Source organism: Mesoplodon mirus (assembly GCF_964341445.2).
Source record: "Mesoplodon mirus genome assembly, chromosome: 3".
NCBI lineage: Eukaryota > Metazoa > Chordata > Mammalia > Artiodactyla > Ziphiidae > Mesoplodon > Mesoplodon mirus.
Genome location: NC_138978.1, coordinates 101,615,506 through 101,635,595, shown reverse-complemented (window position 1 = coordinate 101,635,595; position 20,090 = coordinate 101,615,506). Strand labels below are relative to the sequence as shown.

Genomic DNA, 20,090 nt, shown 5'->3' with positions numbered 1-20,090 from the left:
CTGTAAGTGCAAAGAATCTGAATGGTGCTGAAGGCAAGGACCCACTCTGAGCTGGGGAGCTTCAGTGGGCGCTGATGTGAGCCTGCAGGTGTGTGGCTGGTGGGAGGTCAGATGAGCACCTCAGCACGTCCACAACTGCTCACATGACTGTGGTGACCAGCCGTGATTGCTACAGGTGATTTGGCATGCCTCCCTGGGGGACCCTGACACAGCCACAGGCAGGCACTTTGGGAGAAGCCCCAGATGTCGTGTTAAACATGGTGACTGATCTGACCACTTTGGCAGCAGCTGAACGTATGTGTTTCATGAGAGGTAAACGTCCAGCCTGGTTGTTGCCTATTCACTCTTTCTTTTTTCCCTCCCTCCTAGGCCCTTCCCGACAGAAGAAAGCGTTAATGATGATGACATCTACAAAGGCCTGCCTGATTTAATAGAGTATGTTGAGCATTTTCAACAAAAGTACACCACTGCCAATTTTTGCATCCTTTGTGGATTTTAACCGTGGGTGTTAAAATAGCTCTCTGAAAAAAAAAAAATAGCTCTCTGAAGGGGAACCATGGCTCAGTGATTAAGACATGTGAGAATTAACCTCCAACTCCTGATGGAAAGCTTCATGAGAAAATGTACTTCAACTGGCTTTTAATTCCTCTTGTGTGTCTTGCATTGTGCAAGTCTCTATGGAGAGTAAGGAAACAGACAGCAATGAAGTAACATTTGGAAGTTTCTCAAAGGCATAGTAAAGGTAGTAGATAAACCTGGAGTCAGACAATTAACAAGAGAAGTATTTACAGAATCTACCACCGGACTTGTAGGACAGATAGTGCTTGCTGTGTAAGTTCAAGGAAGAATGAGATCAGTGTGGGTGGGAGTTATTCAGGGATGTTTCATTAGATGGTGTTGATTCTGAGGAGAGAATCCTTTTGGGCTGCATTATTTAATAGTTGGGAGAGGCTAAAGGTCTTTGCAGCTGGTTATCTTCCGCTGATTGAGTGACTTGTGCAGATTACAAATAAAGGTAAAACTTGATCCTCACCCCTCAAGGAACTGATGCCAAAGATCAGGTATGTTTGCAAAGAATTATAAGAAGACATAGATTCTGCTCCAGGAGAGATTCAGATCCTGTGGAAATTCATCCACTGATCCATCGTAATACCCCAGCACATGGACCTTGTTCTCGCTCTAGGACTTTTACACTTGCTGTCCCTTCTGCCCATGTGGCTGACCCCTCTCCATCCAAGTCTTTGCTCAGATGGCTCTCCCAGCGAGACCTTTCCTATCTAAAATTGCTGCCACCCTTACCTTGCTCTGTGTTTTTATGGTACTTGCCTCTACCTGAGGCAGTCTCGGCTTGCTTCATTTTTGGTCTGTCTCCTCATCAGAAGGCCTGCTTCATGAGGTGAGGGACTTGACCTTGTTCTTGACTCTTTTCCTAGCACTTCAAACAGTGTCTAGTGTCTAGTAGGTCCTCAGTAAGTATCTGTTTTCTGAATTAATAGGCCAAATCTGCATTGAGCACTTACTGTCTTACAGGCATGATGCTTCAGGCTGGAGCTGTCTATCATGGGACATCTATCAGTTCATAGGAGCTTATGGAGTGCACGTTTCTGTCCTAACCACGTTACAAGCATCTCTCATGTAACACCACATTATGAGGTTGTTCCTAATATCACCATAGTTTACAAATGAGAAAATGAGGCTTGAAAAGCTAAGTAACTTGCTGAAGATCATATTGCTAGTAAATAGTAGTCTTTGGATTGGAACCCAGGCAGTTCTTATTCTAGCGTGGAGGCTCTTACGCACTGCATTGATTCCCAGATGCACCCTGCCTTGCTCCTCTGAGAACTTTCAGCAGGAGAGCACTGTGACAGGAGCCACCAGGAAGGCTGGTAGCCCTTCCCAGAGTAGGCTGCCTTATTTATTTATTTATTTATTTATTTATTTTTTAAATATGTATTTTTTTTTCCTATTTAAGTTCCCTTGACTTCCTACACCACCACCACTGTCCTAGGCTCATGTGTTTTTTTGTTTGTTTGTTTGTTTGTTTTGTGGTACACGGGCCTCTCCCTGCTGTGGCCTCTCTCGCTGCGGAGCACAGGCTCCGGACGCGCAGGCCCAGCGGTCATGGCTCACGGGCCCAGCCGCTCCACGGCACGTGGGATCCTCCCGGACCGGGGCACGAACCCGTGTCCCCTGCATTGGCAGGTGGACTCCCAACCACCGCGCCACCAGGGAAGCCCCTAGGCTGCCTTTGAATGGGCCTCGAAGTCTTGTATTTTACATGTGTATCAAGAATGGTTTCTTGTCTCTTCTTAAAATCTCCAAGAACTCACTAATCTTCAGCAAGGTAATTGCTGATTGTCTCATTGAATTGGATACAATCTTCATAAAGTGACTATAAGATTACTTATAAGATAATCGAATTCCTTGTCGTCTTAGAAAGAATATTATTTCCAGTGCTATGATGACATTCTATCTTAACTCCCCACCCACACCTACTCATTTTTATAATCTTCCCTCGTCTTGTTCTGTTGATGCCAAGATAAATCCTGTGAGGATGCAAGTTTGGAGAAAACTTGGGCCCCCGAACTGGCCGCTCTGAGATGCCAGCTCACATGCTCTGGGAGGTGCAGTCTGCTTCACCTCTTCACCAGGTGGTCGGAGGTCCAAATGTTGTGTGTTTCCTCCAAATGCCTGCTTTGGAGTTTGCTATGAGGGTTTGCTTTTCAGTCTTGGCTTTGTTATGATCTCTATGGGCTCATAGACTTCCCTTTAACCTCTGGGGGTGAATCGCTTGAAGGGAGGGCCCCAGAACAAACACTGGTCTGCTCCCCAGGCAGGGGGAGTCATTCTGTCCTCACGTGGAGAGAAACAGACACAGGATGGAATGGAGAGCGTGTGAGATGGCTAAACGGTAGCGTCCTTGCTCCTTCAACCTTTATGACCAGGGTGTCAGACGGGACCATATCTAGGCTGCCCAGACACAGGAAAGCTAATATAGATTGCTGTTGATTTATTGACCATTTGAAGAATTACAGCTTTTTCCTCCCTCTCCCTTCTTCATTTTGTGCAAATCAGAGATTACTGCCCAAACTGTTAGCAAGAAAAACAGCTTTAGTATGGGATTGAATAACAAAACCCAAACTGTTCTAGCCCAGTTGCAATGTGTGTGGGTGCGTGTGTGTCACTCCTACAATTCTTAGAGAAGAATCTGTGTGAATTTATACATATGTACTTCTGCCCTCATGCAAAATAGTCAATAGCAAGAATTAAGAAAGACGATGTGATTTCTTTGTTTGTTTTTTTGGCTTTTTTTTTGTTGGTTTGGGGGTGGGGGTTGGAGGGTCTGAGGGAGGAAAAGGATTTCACAGCCTGTTTTCCTTCTGAACAGGATCCCCTTTGATACAGAACCTACTCCTTTATCATTTCTTTAATCTCAGTTCCTTCATGAACTCATCAGACCTTCCTACCCTTTGATGAGTTATAGAAAGTGCTCGAACCAGTTTAACGGCCCCACTGTTCTCAGGCGAGACTGCCTGCCTAAGCCCCTCAGTATGGAAATTCTGGAACTGCCAATAAGACTCACCATCTCCCCAGTTTTTCAGAGTAGAGAGCTGAAAGCATCCTTCGGTCCTCCCCCTTCTCCCTAATCCGGATTGGTTCCCAAGTCTGGTTGGTGGTAGCTGACACGGTCTCCTGAGTCTCTGTTTCTCTCCTCATCTGCCTTTACCCTGGTTATGGTACTCGTTACCTCTCACCCACAACATTTCATTTCTTGGCTTCTCTATCTCCCTGCTTGGCTTCTTGACCCTCCACACTACCCCTCTATAACCCCCTGTGGTCCTCAGATGCCCAGTTAAGGTTGAGCTCCCAGAGCGCAGGGCCCTTCTCAGATTGGTTCACCTCTTCCCTCTGGGGCTCCCCTCACTCACCTGGTCTCACTGGACGGGACTCCACCCCTCACATCGCCAGCTTCTGCACACCTCTCTGCCATCGCACAGGTTGGGGTCCTTTGAATGCTCATCCCCTCTTCTCATTCATTGTGTCACCCTGGAGGGTGGAAACCGTGTCTGCCTTGTCTGCAGCTATATCTGCTGGAACACAGTATTTATTCAGCAAATACCTATTGAGTAAATAAATACACTCAAGATCCAGTTCAGATGTAATATCTTCCAGGAAGCTTTCCCTGCCTTCCTTAGTCAGAGTTATTCTTACTCTTTCCTCTGCACTCATAGAATTATGTGTTTATGTGCTGTTTTCCACACTAGACTATGGGAGAGCCCTTGGATCTTCTGGATCCATGCATTCTTAGCACTGGTGAGTCTGGCAATCAGTAGGTTCTTAGTTTTAAGAATCAGGTAGATGGGTGGATGGGTGGACAGGTAATCCTGGAATGAATTTTTCTCACAGCAGGTTCTCTGAAACTTCTCTCACCACCAGATCATTCTCCCTTAAGGCACCTTCCTTTCTTCTGGGTGTCTGAAAGTTCATTTCTGTCAAATGCCTCCAGATAACTCTTCATGACAAACATAGACAACCTTGTGATTGCACCTACTTTGAAAAATGCTGTGAGTTGCAGAGTGACATTTATAGTTAGTGTTTTTATTTTTGTACGTATCAATTTATAATGTTCTATCTGCACAGGCCCAAGAGCAATGCTAAGGGCTGGCAGTACTGAAGGAGCTGAATTTCTTTTCAGAGAGATATTAATGCTTCTTTCTAACATACCTAAATTTATTAGTCTCAGTTCTTTGGCATTATTAGTTAATAGAAGCTAATTCTAGAACTCTTGAACTGAAAGGAAAAGCTTAAGGAGTAGTAACAGAATGGGTGATAGGTGGAAACAGCTGTTTCTGTGTTGACTGAATAGGGCCCAATTTTTAAAGTCTCCATGAACGCTTCCACAGTGACTGATTATCTTTCCCAAACCCTTCATTTGAGATTGTAAATCTATTCACTTTGTTATAAAGTGGAAGCTAACACACCATTGTAAAGCAATTATACTCCAATAAAGATGTTAACATAAAAATAGAGATTATTTTCCACTGCCAGGAGACCAGCAGAAGAACTTCAATGGCTTTTAAAAATGTCTTGTGGCCTTGGGACCATTTCTTTAAGCAAAATACAAATAGAACAGATAAAAGCAGAATCTGACAGAATCAAACCTGTGGGTACCCTCTGAGTGGCCTTGAAGGAACATGGTTTGAAAACCATTGCATTAGATATTGACAATTATAATCAGCAGAAATTTTTGCTTTATAACAATTATTTATAACATATTAGATCCTCCCCAACTCCCGTGTCTCCTCCATATTATACCCTTTAATACAGGTAATGAAACTGAGGCCTTGACATATGAAAAATGGGAGGTAGTATGATAGAGCAGTTAAAACACTCAGTGTGTGAGACAGACTGGGTTTTAAATCCCAGCTCTGCTGTCTGACTAGCTGTGTTATCCTGAGCAAGTCAAAGAACATTTTGTTCTCTCAAAGTCCTTATAACTCTAATTGGCCAAACAACAGTGCCTACCTGATAACACAATTAATGCTGGACCTGGGCAAACCAGGTGAGATAATCCATGCAGAGAGGCGTAGTAAGTGCCCAGTGAAGGTTAGGGCACTGCCATTGTCAGATTCTGTGGTTGTCGTTTGTCATTGTTCTTATTAGGAGGGGCAGAGCTGTAATGTAAACCTTTGACTCTTTCCACTGTATTTGATTTGCTCTCTGGATTTTCTGCTAAAATCCAGTAAGCTATTTCTAACTACTGTATTTACTGCATGGTAGAAAATGATGTTTATGTTATACCTTTTGCTTCAGTGAAACCCGTGTGGAAGATGAAGAGGGTCTGTACGACTGTGTTTATGGGGAAGACGAAGGTGGCGAAGTGTACGAGGACTTGATGAAGGCAGAGGAGGCGCATCAGCCTGTAAGACTTTGACTTGTCTGTTTTTTAAGTTACTCTGAGTATCTTATTAGGAAAGTGATTATTGGAATGACTAATTAATATAATAATTAAATAAAATAATATTTATGTTTTAATTATACTAATTATAATTATAAAATAATAGCATAATTATAATTACTACAATAGTTATAATTATTTATGTAACTTCTGCTGGGATCATTGTTTGTTTTTCTTTTTTATCTTGCTTACAACTCTATAACCATGACTTGTTATTCTGAGTATTTTATTAGGAAAGTGATTATTTGAAAGACTAATTAATACAATAATTATAATTAATAAAATGAAACAATATTTATGTTATAAGTATATTAATTATAATGATAAAATAATAGCATAATTATAATTAATACAATAATTATTTATGTAACTTCTGGGATCTTTTTGTTGTTTGTTTTCTTTTTTATGTTTACTTGCTTGTAACTGTATAACCATGACCTGTTGCTGCATTTGGAAACATGACGTTTTACAGTTCAGAACAACCATAGGGAATCTCTGGTCTAATTCTCTCAGTTTACTAGTAAGAAAATCAAGTCCAGCAAGTAAACGGCATGCCACACAGCTAAATAATTGCAGAGTGGCAGTAGAACATAATTTCAGGGGATCATGGAATTATATTGTTATGAAAGGAAATCTCTTACAAAGCAGGTAAATCTACTTTAAGTTTGATGTGGCATAAAGTCTAGGTTAAAGAATATTTCTTCCTATTTGTTAGGGGTTGATATGAGGTATTTTTGTTGTTGTTGCTTGTTTCATTATAGGTCTCCTAGCATTTTTTACTATTTTATAAACTTAGTTTCAGATATTGCCATAGTCAACAGGAGCCCACAAAACTTTATCTGCATTAAAATATCTAAAACATTCAGAATTACTTTGAATGATTTTCTCATATATAATCTGAAATGAAAAATAAGGTCAGTTGCTTAAGCTTTTATTAACATATTCTTTCTTTACACAGAAGACTTTCTTCATCAGCTGGGTGGTACTTTAGGTTTCTTCAGTGCTTTGATGAATTCGCTCAACTCTCTTGGACCTCTTGCATTTAATAAAGGGCCGGCGGGTTGTCCGGTGCCCACACAGGGGACAGTAGCTTCTGTGGGATGGAAACAAGTTGGCTGGCCTGTGTTCAGTAAACGTCATGAATATGTGCTTTAACCCACTGCACGAGCTGACAGGACACCTGTGGCAGCAGTTTAAGAGTGTTTTAGGTGATGGAGTATCGTCCGTACCCCTTTAATTATCAACTGCTTTGGGCACCAGCAAATTTTTCATTGTCTTTCCCAAGGACCGTCTTCACTGAGCTGACGGTGCTGGGCTGTTCATGTGGCCCAGGGTGAGCAGTGATGATGGTTGAATGCACAGAGCCCTTCTTGTGCATTCCTCAGGGTGTTAAGCACGCTTCACAGGTTATCTCATTTACAGCTCCTTGGGCTGGGTACTGTAATTCTGTTTTATAGATGAGAAAACCGAGACACAGAGATATTAGATAACTTCTTCACGATAACAAACTAATAACAGCAAAACTGGTTCTTGAACCAAATTCTATCTGATCCCCAAAACTTTGATCTTCCTACTATGTTCTACTGCCTCGAGTCTTAAACAATAAGAGAGCCAAACACCAAGATGTTAACTCTTGAAAAAATATTTTAAGATTTTTTAATTACCAAATATCCTTTTATGATTTTTGCAGTTATTTCTACAGCACTTGTAAAGTATGCTGTACATTAATAAAACTGTATAAGACCGTTCATGATGTTTCCAGATTCAGTAACATTTATAATAATATAGATATTTCAGTTTAAAGAGAGTATACTCAAAAGTATATTTTTAATTATCTAAGACTTTTTCATTTACATTGTTCAAATTCTTTTAAAAAGCAAAGATCCTTCACAAATGCAGTTAAATATACCTTTCAGTTATGTGTTTTATTGGAATGTAACACTTAAAAAATCAATAATTTTTATTTCTTTCTACTACTGGAAAGATTAATACATGAATTTGATTAAATAATGTTAATTTGAAAATTCTAATTGTAGAAATGTCCAGAAAATGACATACGAAGTTGCTGCCTAGCAGAAATCAAGCAGACAGAAGAAAAATATACAGAAACATTGGAGTCAATAGAAAAAGTAAGTCATCAGGTATCATTCTTGATGCTCCAATACTGCCTTGCTAATACATTAGGCTCAGTGTTTCTACAGTGTCTGCATATTCTGATTTTCAGCAGAACTTTGGGTTTAAAGATCTCAAAGCAGATTTACTCATCCCACAATGATTTATTGATTTCTTAGTGTGTGAATGGCACTATTCTAGGGACTGGGGGCACAGCAGTCAACACAACAAAGCTCTAGTTCTCATGACACTCTCATGGGAGGGTTTATAATTTAAGCAAATGAGTATGCCAGGTGGTGATATTATTCTCTGAAGAAAACTAAGGCAGAGGAAGGGGGTAGTGAGTGATGGGGGAGGCTGGTGTTACCTTATATAGCGTGGTAATGGAAGGCCTCTGTGGTCAGATCGTATTTAAGCAGACAGCTTTGTGAATGGAGGGAGTAAGCCATGCGAATATCCCAGAGTGGACAATCCCTGGGAGAAAGGCCCTCATGTGGGACAGTGTTCAGTGTGCTTCAGGGAACAGCAACAGCCCAGGAGGCTGAAGCAGAATGAGTGCAGGGGAGCAGTGAGATCAGAGACTTGGTGAGCCCCCAGGTCACAGGGGGCATATAGGAGCACCTGGCTAAAAGCTAGAGCGTTTTGAGTAGAGGAAGTGATGGGATCTAATGTAAGTTTTTAACAGATCATTCTGACTCTTGCCAGGCAAGGGTGGAAATTGAGAAAAATGTTAGAAGGATATCGCAGTAATTAAATTGATGGAAAATGGTGGTATTGGTAGAGGTGGTAAGGAGTGGTCAGATTCTGAATAAATTTTGAAAGTAGGGCTTCCCTGGTGGCGCAGTGGTTGAGAGTCCGCCTGCCGATGCAGGGGACACGGGTTCGTGCCCCGATCCCGGAAGATCCCACATGCCGCGGAGCGGCTGGGCCCGCGAGCCATGGCCGCGGAGCCTGTGTGTCCGGAGCCTGTGCTCCGCAACGGGAGAGGCCACAGCAGTGAGAGGCCCGCGTACAGCAAAAAAAAAAAAAAAAAAAAAATTTTGAAAGTAGAGCCAAGTGGATTTGATGATGGATTAGGTAAAGGATGTGTGGAAAAGAGCAATCAAGAATGCTAGGTTTTCTGTTCTTGTTTTTTTTTTTTTTTTTTTTGGCCACGCCACATGGCTTGGTTTGTGGGATCTTAGTTCCCTGACCAGGGATTGAACTCTGGTCCCACAACAGTGGAAGTGCAAGAGTCCTAACCACTGGACTGCCCAGTGGAAATTCCTAACAATGCTAGGTTTTTAGCATGAGTAACTGTGTAAATGGTGAAGATGGTGACTGAGATGGAGAAGGACAGGTGTAGGAATCACGAGTCTGTTGGGACTTACTAAATTTGCAATACCTATTAGCTTCCAAGGGGATGTACTGAGGAGGAAGTTAGATGTATGAGTCTGACATTCAGGGGAAAGGTTGAATGGATGTATAGATTGGGCCATTATCATTATGCAATGGTGTTTAAAGCCATGGCACTAGATGAATCACCAGGGGAATGGATGTTGATAGAGAAGAGGTTTGAGGTCACCTCTGGTGACTTCCACATTTGGAGGCTAGGAGAATGAGAACCAGGAGAAAGTTTTGGAAGTTTAAAAAGAGAGATGAAGGCGTAGAAGAGTTGTTTAGGAGAACGAGAGGGTAAATATACTAGAATTATGTAGCATTACAGGCTCATTTGGGTTTTGTGATTATATTTTTAATTAGCTATCAGTGTAGCTCCTGTTTAACTTCTTAGGTATAGGCACAAAATATATGGCAAGCTAGATTTAACCAGGGTTTTCATTTTTCTAGAATGAAAGAAGAGAGGGTAAGGGTACTTGTAGGGCAGTGATTCTGATGATGGCTCTTGGAATGTAAACTGGGTAAGAATGGAAGTGAGGACATGAGGGATGTGAGATGGTCGGGGGTTGGCAGACCCAGTGGGTTGGAGAAGTCCTTGGAGAAATGAGCTGTAAAGGTAGGAGGGTGGAGGTCAGAGACTTGCTTGCTTCAACTTAATTCTATGGAGCATATGCAGTTGTTGGTAATGACAGGGTCTTGGGCTATGACCACAAGAGGACCTGAGCTAGGATGGGGCACAGATTATTGGAGTTCAAGGAACCGAGAGGCCAGGCTATTGGAAGGACCATCTGCACAGATACTGATATGACCAAAAATGAAGATGGGAGTAGTAATGGACAGAGATATGGTAGGCCAGGAACTAAAATTCTCAAAGAATGAAGGGGAATGATCCATATGCAAATTATTGATCTCAGGGATCTAGAATCTTCACAGAGCATTTGATGGATGTCTTGAGTTAGTCCTCAAACATATCTCCAGCAGCTTGCCATTTTTTGCCAGTTCGGCCAGTGGTGTTCTCTCTTCTTTTTTTTCTTACTTTCAGAAGGATTTATAGCCCAAATCTTTTATTTTATATTTTAAATGTATTAACTTGTATTTATGTCTTTATATCTCTGTTCAAATGTAGAATCTTTACAGTAGAGAAAATAGTTTCTGCTTTTTTCTTGGTATTCATAATACTGATTAACTTTCAGTAATATTTATTGCTCATTGATGAACAACTATTATATAGATTAGGATAAGTTGTGCTTAATTACTACCCTTCTCTTCTCTCCTGGTAGTATTTCATGGCACCATTAAAAAGATTTCTGACAGCAGCTGAATTTGATTCAGTATTCATCAACATTCCTGTAAGTAAAAATATGCTAGCTAAAATTGTGGTACACTTCTATAAGATCCTCATTTTCTTATTGGGTCCCTATTTGAACATTCTATTGTATTTTTAAAGAATTTTACCCCAATTTTCTGCCTCCTGAGTTCTTATAGTCTTATTTTCTGGAAATAACTAGTAAGTCATATTGTCAAACAAAAGTCAGAATGTACGCTGAACGCAAAAGGATAAGGTTGATGTATTATACTTAACTGCTTGTCACAACAAGGTAGTCTCAGTTAATCCCTGGTGTTACGGTCTCTTTCTCTTGTGGGAATCCCCTTCTGCCCCACTCCCTGCTCTATTGTTCTTCTAGCCCCCCAACCCCATCTTACAGACACTGTCCTGGCTCCATCTGTCTCCTTCACTTCCCTCCATTCCTACACTTCCTTGGCCTCTGCTTTTTGGTGTTTTCTGCTTCTGGTTGCATCAGCCTAAACTCCCATTTCTGAAACAGTCTTTTATTTTTTTAATAAATAAATTTATTTATTTGTTTTTGGCTGTGTTGGGTTTTTGTTGCTGCATGGGCCTTCTCTAGTTGCGTCGAGTGGGGGCTACTCTTCGTTGCGGTGTCCAGGCTTCTCATTTGTGGTGGCTTCTCTTGTTGCAGAGCACGGGCTCCAGGCGCACGGGCTTCAGTACTTGTGGCACGTGGGCTCAGTAGTTGTGGCACATGGGCTTAGTTGTTCCGCAGCATGTGGGATCTTCCTGGACCAGGGCTCGAACCTGTGTCCCCTGCATTGACAGGTGGATTCTTAACCACTGTGCCACCAGGGAAGCCCGATATAACAGTCTGTTTTAATGGTAAGATGTGAGGAGCTTTTCTTCACATTTATATAGCATTTCAAATTTCAGGGTACCTTATTATCTGACAGTCCTAAAAGGATATTTACCCAAAAGCATAGAGGCAAGCCAAATGCAATACCATGTAAGGTCTTGCTAGGCAAGATTCAAGTTCTTAGACCTCTAGAACTGGCCTCAGTTTTTTTTTTCCTTTAATATTTATTTAATTTATTTATTTTGGCTATGCTAGGTCTTCGTTGCAGCACACAGGACCTTCGTTGCGGCATGCGGACTTCTAGTTGCGGCATGCATGTGGGCTCTAGTTCCCCGACTAGGGGTCAGACCCGGGCCCCCTGCATTTGGAGTGCAGAGTCTTACCCACTAGACCACCAGGGTAGTCCCTCGGTTTTAATATGTAGCTCTTATATACAGTATATAAGCTTTTATGTACCGGCTTGCTTGTATCACCTGTAAAGTCTCTAATATTTTGATTCCTTTATGTTTAGCGTTGCTTTGCACCAGTTTAGCTATGGCATGTTGTCCTTGTTCCTGATTTTGGCCAAATGAAGACATTTATTGATTTGTAATGTAGAAGGAGGAAAAAGATCCCAATATCAAATGAATATTTAACATAAAACAAACCATACATTTTAGGAAGATGAGGAGCTTGAACCACCTAAATACGCTCACTGTAACTTAGGACCCATTTGACAGTCCTTATTCTAATAGCTTTTCCATGCTCCTCAAAAAAGTGACAGGGCCAACATATTCATGTTTCACTTAACACTTCCTAAGGAAGGGCATGCCCTGCATCAATGTGTGCTCCAAGGTACACGGGAAGAGATCCTGGGAGAATTGGCATTTTGATTTGGATCTCCTCATTTCCTGGCTGTGACATGTATTTTACTGTCTGACCAAAAATTATTTGCTTATCAGGAAAAATGTGAAATTCTGACTTTTGAGTTGCCCTAGTAAACTGCCTACTACAATTTATTTGCTGCTTATTTATGACATTAGGTGGCTGGTTTCAAGTAATCTAGTCTGATTATTGTTAGCTTAGCTCCAGGACACCACTAATTGACCAAAGTACAAATCTACATTTTTATGTCTCGAGGACATGAATCATTACTTTATCCTGTCAGTAAAACATTAAGCACTTGGATAGTTTTATTTAAAAATTTAAAGTGATTATAAGATGAAACTGAACTGTACATATTTTTATACAAGGAATAAATTACCCTTTAATAACTAGAGAGAGAATTTCTTTTTCCACCGGACACTGACATTTCAAGTCAGATCTGAAATTGCTATTTTCCATGAACATGGCCTGTCTTTCTCCCCCCTCTCTCCCTCCCCTCCCCTTCCCCTTCTCTCTTTTCTCTTCTTTCCCTTCCTTTTTTTCCTCTTTACTGATGGTAGCAGGTTTATATATTGAGGGCATTCAGCATATCCTTGAATGGCAGGTCTGGCAGCAATAGGGATGCTGGGCTCTGGGTGATTTTTTTGGTTCTGATTCCTAATTTGCTTTACCACTGTTTTCTTTTCTAAGGAACTTGTAAAAGTTCATCGGAACCTAATGCAAGAGATTCATGATTCCATTGTAAATAAAAATGACCAGAACTTGTATCAAGTTTTCATTAACTACAAGGAAAGGTAACTTTTGGATTTTAAATTTTGTGGCTATTAGTTTGTAATTATAGTGAGGGTTAGTATTAAAATTGCTCATAGTAGCTATTACTATGGTTCATTAAGATACTGTCTGGGCAGTAATTAGAACATGTGACAGTTAATTTCTGGGTGGTGGTTGACCTCTATATGTATATCAGAGAAAAAAAAAAAAGAAAAAAAGAAGGGTTCAGACTTTTGCATTGAAAACCAGAAGGTGCAGGTTCTGTCACTCTTGAGTCCTGTAGACTTTAGGAAGTCATTTTAACTCTCTGAGCCTCCTTTTTTCCATCTGTAAATGTTAGGGATAGATTAGCTGGTACGTAGTGCTTTTTCCAACTCTAATACCTTATAATTCTGTATTTTGGAGTATTACATTCACAGCCAAAGTCAGTTTCCCTTTCTGAATTTGAAAAAAATCTTCTGAACAATTCACATGAATTAGAAGTACCAAGGAATTTTGCTTAAAATATAGCGCTCTCTTTTAAAATCAAGCACTATAGTTCCTAGTACTGACTAAGAAGTGGCTAATTAATTGCTTACATCAACATTAGATAAATATTAATGTAGTAGTTTTTTTTTCCAGTAGAGGGCTAAAAGAAACAATAAATTAACCAGGCTCTTTGCAAAAATCAGTATTACCCCAGAGATACCCTTCCTGAAGCAGGCTCAGACCCCATGCAATATGAGTTACCTCCCAGCCCGCACAGCTCAGCCGTCTCATTCCCACTTTTCAGATAATGTATTTTTCTTAATTAAAAAGGGGGAGGGGGGCCTCCCTGGTGGCGCAGTGGTTGAGAGTCCGCCTGCCGATGCAGGGGATACGGGTTCGTGCCCCGGTCTGGGAGGATCCCATATGCCGCGGAGCGGCTGGGCCCGTGAGCCGTGGCCGCTGGGCCTGCGCGTCCAGAGCCTGTGCTCCGCAGCGGGAGAGGCCACAACAGTGAGAGGCCCGCATACCGCAAAAAGAAAAAAAAAAAAAAAAAAAAAAAGGGGGGAGGGAGTAGGAGGTTTATTAATGAGTAGAGTTGTAAGTAGTGATTACAGTGAAACAGTAGTAGAAAATAAAACTGTTCCTGAGTGAGCATGAACAGTGTAAAAGTTGATCTCTAACAGAAACTTGAACAGAAGTTTTTAATTTTGTTTTTGATTATTATATGCACTCAAACAATATTAACAGTCATTAAGCCAGTTTGTAAAATCTACCTGCTATAAAAACATGCATGGAAACATTCCCATTCAAATTTGGAAATTACAAATAGTCATTTTTAATACCGTAAATATGAGTGACTTTCATTCTATAACTGTATGTGTGGTGCGTCTTAAAAAGAAATGAGAAAGCTGAGGTTCAGAGAAATTATGAGTAATCTGTCCAGGGTTACCTGGAAAGTAAGAGGTGCAGGACAAGTGAGATTTGCTTTGGTTATGCCTAACTGTGGTTTTAAATAGGTGAATTTCCTCTTCCACTTTATTCTTGCCTTTTTGTCCTCAGATTTTTTCCTCTCTCTCTTTTCCTTTCAGGTTGGTTATTTATGGACAGTACTGCAGTGGAGTGGAGTCAGCCATCTCTAGTTTAGACTACATTTCTAAGACAAAAGAAGATGTCAAGCTGAAATTAGAGGTGCCTGTTTATTTTTTGTGTGTATATGACAGAGTAAAATAAACTAAAAACAACACATTCTTTTCATGATCTATGCAACAGCAAATTTCCATGAATTCTGTGTAATTTCATAAAATATTTTAATATATAGCTCTATAAAATAATAATGTGGCAGTAATAATAACAGTAGTAAGATAGAAGATTTATGCCTTTTTTACATGCATTATCTCATTAGATCCTCATGACTTTGTGAGATACATACAATTAATTTTTTTATCTTATGGATAAGAAAGCCAGTGTTCAGAGAGATCATGAGTAATTTGCCCAGGGTAGTAAAAGGTACAGGATGAGTAAGATGTATGTGAGATAATATGTATGTAGATGTAAACTGTTTACTAAAAATATAAGATATTGGGACTTCCCTGGAGGTCCAGTGGTAAGACTCTGCGCTTCCAGTGTAGGGGGCGTGGGTTCGATCCCTGGTCAGGGAAATAAGATCCCACATGCTGCGTAGCACGGCCAAAAGATATTTAGGGGAAAACGTATAAAAAGGGCATGGATATTGCCCATAAGAAGGCAAGACAGGCACACATATGATGAGATTAAGTAGTATGTGATAAGCACTCATAGACAGGGCTCCATGAGTAAGACTGAGTGATCACTTCAGTATAGTTAGACTGTGGAAGATTTATCTGAAGAGGGAGCATTTGAGTTAGGTCACTGAAGAATGAGGTGAGTCTTGATAGATGAGAGTCAGTCCATGTAGGGCATTCTGGAAGAATTGGTATGTCTTGACCAGAAGGATCAGGAAAGTTTGAGAAATGGCAAGTAGGTTAGTATGAATAAAGCACATGGTAACAATGGAAAATAAGTCTGGAAACTGTGTTGGGTCATTTTGTTTTTGGTACATCTTTTTTTTCCCCCCCCTTGACAAGAAGAGTTTGCACTTTCAAAAAAACTTTTGAAAAATGATTATTTATACGTTATATGAATTGTAATCTCAAATATATTATCCATATGTATGGATCTTCTTAAATTTCAGGTAGAGATATATAGTCAACTCTTCTGTGTGTGGCTTGGTTGGCTCTCTCATATCCTCCTTGCTGCCCTTTGTTGGGTTTAGCAGTGAGGTCGGGTGATGAACAGAGAAGAAGAGGTAGATGATTTGCAAATCAGAGCCCCTTCACTGTTTGGCATATCTGGTCTGATTTAATAAAATAATTCCCACAAAGGGGAGCTATTGGTGAGAAAATTTGCACATCAACAGACTACCAAGTAACTGTACTAATTCTATATCATGGATCCTTCTTTCTTACCTCTCACAATCCCTTGATGATGTGGATCTTATGGCTGGAGATGGTTTGAGTCACCACTAAGTGACATCCTTACAGCCTTGTTAGCCTAAAGGGCCCCTGCTCCTCTTTGGAGAGCAGAGCCTCGTAAGTCTAGAACTATAAGCCACCTTGACTCAAATTAAAACACGATGGTATGATAAAAGTTAACAACTTACACAGCGACTTCCTAATAGAGCTACCATTTAGGTAGTTTTTTTTTAATAAAGATATATAATTCTGGTTCAAGAGACGAGTCAGAAAGTGGTCAATCAAACTTGCATTATATTTTCAGCATTATTTGCATGTTACTCTCCCTTCTTTCAGACTCACTGTCAAAATCCTGCCCAGTGAGCATACTCTAGAACTCAAGAGATATAGTTTCTGTAGTCACTGTAAGTCTTAGGGAAAGAGAGAACCTCAGACTGAGTTTGAAAGACTCAGGGTGAGGTGATGCTGGTTGTGTTAACCGTGGGTCTGATTTGGAAGTATTTAACCAGATACTTACTATAAGCCCTCAACAAATAGTCTTTGCTGGAACTGTCTTCTGCAAGTCCCAGCATGATGGAGGGAAAGCTGCCTTATACTTGGTTTCTCTCTGCCTCCTTCATGTCTTCTGTTTTGTGGTTATTTTTATTCTTGATGATTTTTGTCTTTTTTTCACCCCTACTATAGAACCAAGATAACATGGGGTGAAGGCTAATAGAGTCTCTTTACCTTGTTCTCTAAGCTGGCTCATCCCTATTACATTTTCTTTTCTTTTCACTTAGAATTGGAGTTGAGGCTAAGCACTTGACTGGATGTTTGGAAGAATCATTTCTACCCTTTATTTGCTTTCAATACTAATAAGCATTTTACACTTCAGTCTCAGCCACCTAATTGTAGCTAATGCCAGCACTGTTAGTTTCTTTACTTCCTGAGCTTATAACTTAGAACTTGAAATAATTTTTTCCCCAACAGTTTTACACTGACTTCCATAACATAACAAAGTAAATTTTAAATGTATAACATTTCTTTTCTTAACACTATGTTAAGATGGCATAACATAAGAAGTGTAAGATACAACCTCAATTTCCAAGGAACTTAAAATGCAGCTGGGAAGATGAGACCCATTCATTACAATAATATTAACAGTTTGACCTCCTATTTGAGACCCATGATCCAGAACTCGCTATAATCTGTGGAAGCAAGAAATCATTTGAAATAGTTACCTGTCCAGTGAACCCCAGCAATTGACAAGATGTGAGCTAACATGTCAGGATGTGTCACCAGTTCTTGTTTGAAACCTGTAGTCAAGCACTCATTAACTCAGTATGGTCACTGGAGCTAATGGTGTTTTTTCTATAGCTCCCGATAATATAATATATCCTTCCATGTGCTGGAAAAGCTAAGTGTTGGCAAAAGGGAAACTAAAGAGTATTTTCTTGAATACAACCCCTTCCGTGAACTGGAAAATTCCTTGGTCTTGGTTATGTAATTGTCTGAGGATTTTGGACTTAGGTTGCTCACAAATAACAATATCTTTATGACACCTTATTGTTTTTTTTGGATGATACCATGAATATTTGAGAAACAGTAAGATCAGAAAAGCAGTTTGTTCAAGGTCACACAGACAAGAATTGCCAAACTTGATTTAAATTCAGGCTTTGACACTGCAAATTCAAAGTACTTTCCTCAAAGTTGTAGTTAATGTCAATAGAGTGAACCCATCAATGCTATTTTTTGATAAACTTGTAAGAAAGGAGATTGTGAGATTAAAAAAATAAAATCTGAGGCTTTGAAAACTTTGAATCCTGTAGTGGGTTTATACTTAGCAAATTTTGGGAGTCAGTCATTCCATTTCATTCATTACAACAAATGTTTAGTCAGCAAATTCTAGATTCTTAAGAGGTATAAAAGACATAATATATTGGGGAAGATATTATACATATACAACAATAATTAAGAGACCCATAAGGCACAGAGAGACAGCACAATTTTGATTGGGACTATTATTAACAGCCTAGAAGTATAGTTCTTCAAGAGGATGATGATTCTTGCTGGGAACTGGTCCAAGCACATGGCAGTTGGAGAGAACCGAATGAACCAAGGCATGATGGTGGGGAGGGAACATAGTGGATTTGATTAATGGGGCTTGTTCTTGATACCTGGTCCACAGGCCTGCTTGAGGAGACTGGTGAAAGGTTAAGTGGTAAGTGGGGGGAAGATGCTGGAGGACCACTAGAGAAAATAATTTTCATGTGTAAAATAGTTCTACATATTTATTCTTATTTAGAGTTGAAATGCTACAAGTTTTGTTTGTTTCTTTTGGTTTTTAACTGACGATACTTCCTATTTTTAAGAAAGAAGGATTGTTAAGAAAAACAGCAAAATATTTATTGTATAATTGCAGTTTTGCTTATGGCGTTTGCATCTTTTAATGTTTGTATTATGACTCCTTTTGCTAAAACTAAAAAAGTTCAATTTAAAAAAAATTTCTTTAGGAATGTTCTAAAAGAGCAAATAATGGGAAATTTACTCTTCGAGACTTGCTTGTGGTTCCTATGCAGCGTGTTTTAAAGTATCACCTTCTCCTTCAGGTATGTAATTTAAAACTGTTTGTTTATTTGTTCATTCATTAATTCAACACAATATTAATGAAGCATCAACTAAGCTGCAGAAACTTTATGTTTGGAGCCCTGTCCCCTTACAGTTTTCAATTATGAGGATAGCTAAGTGGGAAATAACAGAACAGCTGGAAATTTTTTCTTCCTTTTAAGCAAAGATAATTCTGTATCTTTCACAAAGTCACATTTTGTGTTCTTCAAACAGAACTGGCTCCAAAAAAAAAATTAAAAAATTTAAAAACAAGGCAAAACAGATACAAATATCCCTTCAACCAAGTCTTCTGTCATTAGCAGTAATCATTTATTAGAATCTCAGTGTTGCAATACACTTGAATCTTGACAGGTTAATTGTGTTAGAATTTGTGCCTTATAACCATAAACGAAAGAGAATTGTGTCACACTCTGTGTTACTTTCTGCTATACTAAATTATAATAAAACTACATTTATTTTGAAGTGATTCTTGTTATAACCCCAAAGCTTATGGTTTCCACGGTTAGTCTTCTAATGAGGGTGGAGAGTCTTATAAATTTAATTTGATAGCTGTACCAGGAGACTCATTAGTTCTGCTCCAAAGAAATGTCTTACTGTATTAGTCTATCAGCTTTGCTGATGCTTGTGAAATGTCATTTTAAAAAGATCTACTACCTGTATGTGAAATATAATTCTGAGTTTGCTGTGCTTTATACATCTTGTATATTAAATTTCTTGAACTGTAACTGCAAAATTATTAGTCATTTATATTTTCTACTGAGAAATCAGAAAAATTCAAATCCTGATTATTCCTTACAAATGCATTAGAACATTTATGAGACCTAAACTCAAGCAACTTAATCAAATTGCATTTTATGAAAAAATAATAAAGAAGACTTAGGCAGTCAGTTTCTGAGACATCATGCAACTAAAAACATGTCCAAAAGAAGATAATAATTTATCTTGTAACTTTAGTATAGTCAAATATTTATTGAAGAATTTAAAAGTTGCAGTTTTCAAGAAATATCTATTTTCTTCATTACTCAGCCATAAAAAGAAATGAAATTGAGTTATTTGTAGTGAGGTGGATGGACCTAGAGTCTGTCATACAGAGTGAAGTAAGAAAGAGAAAAACAAATACCATATGCTAACACATACATATGAAATCTAAAAAAAAAAAAAACCGGTTCTGACGAACCTAGGGTCAGGACAGGAATAAAGACTCAGACGTAGAGAATGGACTTGACGACATGGCAGGGGGGGAAGGGTAAGCTGGGATGAAGTGAGAGAGTGGCATGGACATATATACACTACCAA

General features: G+C 39.5%; 1 protein-coding gene across 1 annotated transcript in view; it reads left to right on the top strand.

Moving 5' to 3' along the window:
- Nucleotides 1–20,090, top strand: part of VAV3 (vav guanine nucleotide exchange factor 3) — a 404,602-nt gene that overhangs the window by 185,586 nt on the left and 198,926 nt on the right. The window contains exons 4-10 of the mRNA XM_082613120.1: nucleotides 370–435; nucleotides 5,815–5,923; nucleotides 7,996–8,088; nucleotides 10,729–10,797; nucleotides 13,150–13,253; nucleotides 14,787–14,886; nucleotides 18,680–18,775. Of these exons, the coding sequence (XP_082469246.1) occupies nucleotides 370–435; nucleotides 5,815–5,923; nucleotides 7,996–8,088; nucleotides 10,729–10,797; nucleotides 13,150–13,253; nucleotides 14,787–14,886; nucleotides 18,680–18,775 (637 nt within the window). The remainder of the gene's footprint in view (nucleotides 1–369; nucleotides 436–5,814; nucleotides 5,924–7,995; nucleotides 8,089–10,728; nucleotides 10,798–13,149; nucleotides 13,254–14,786; nucleotides 14,887–18,679; nucleotides 18,776–20,090) is intronic.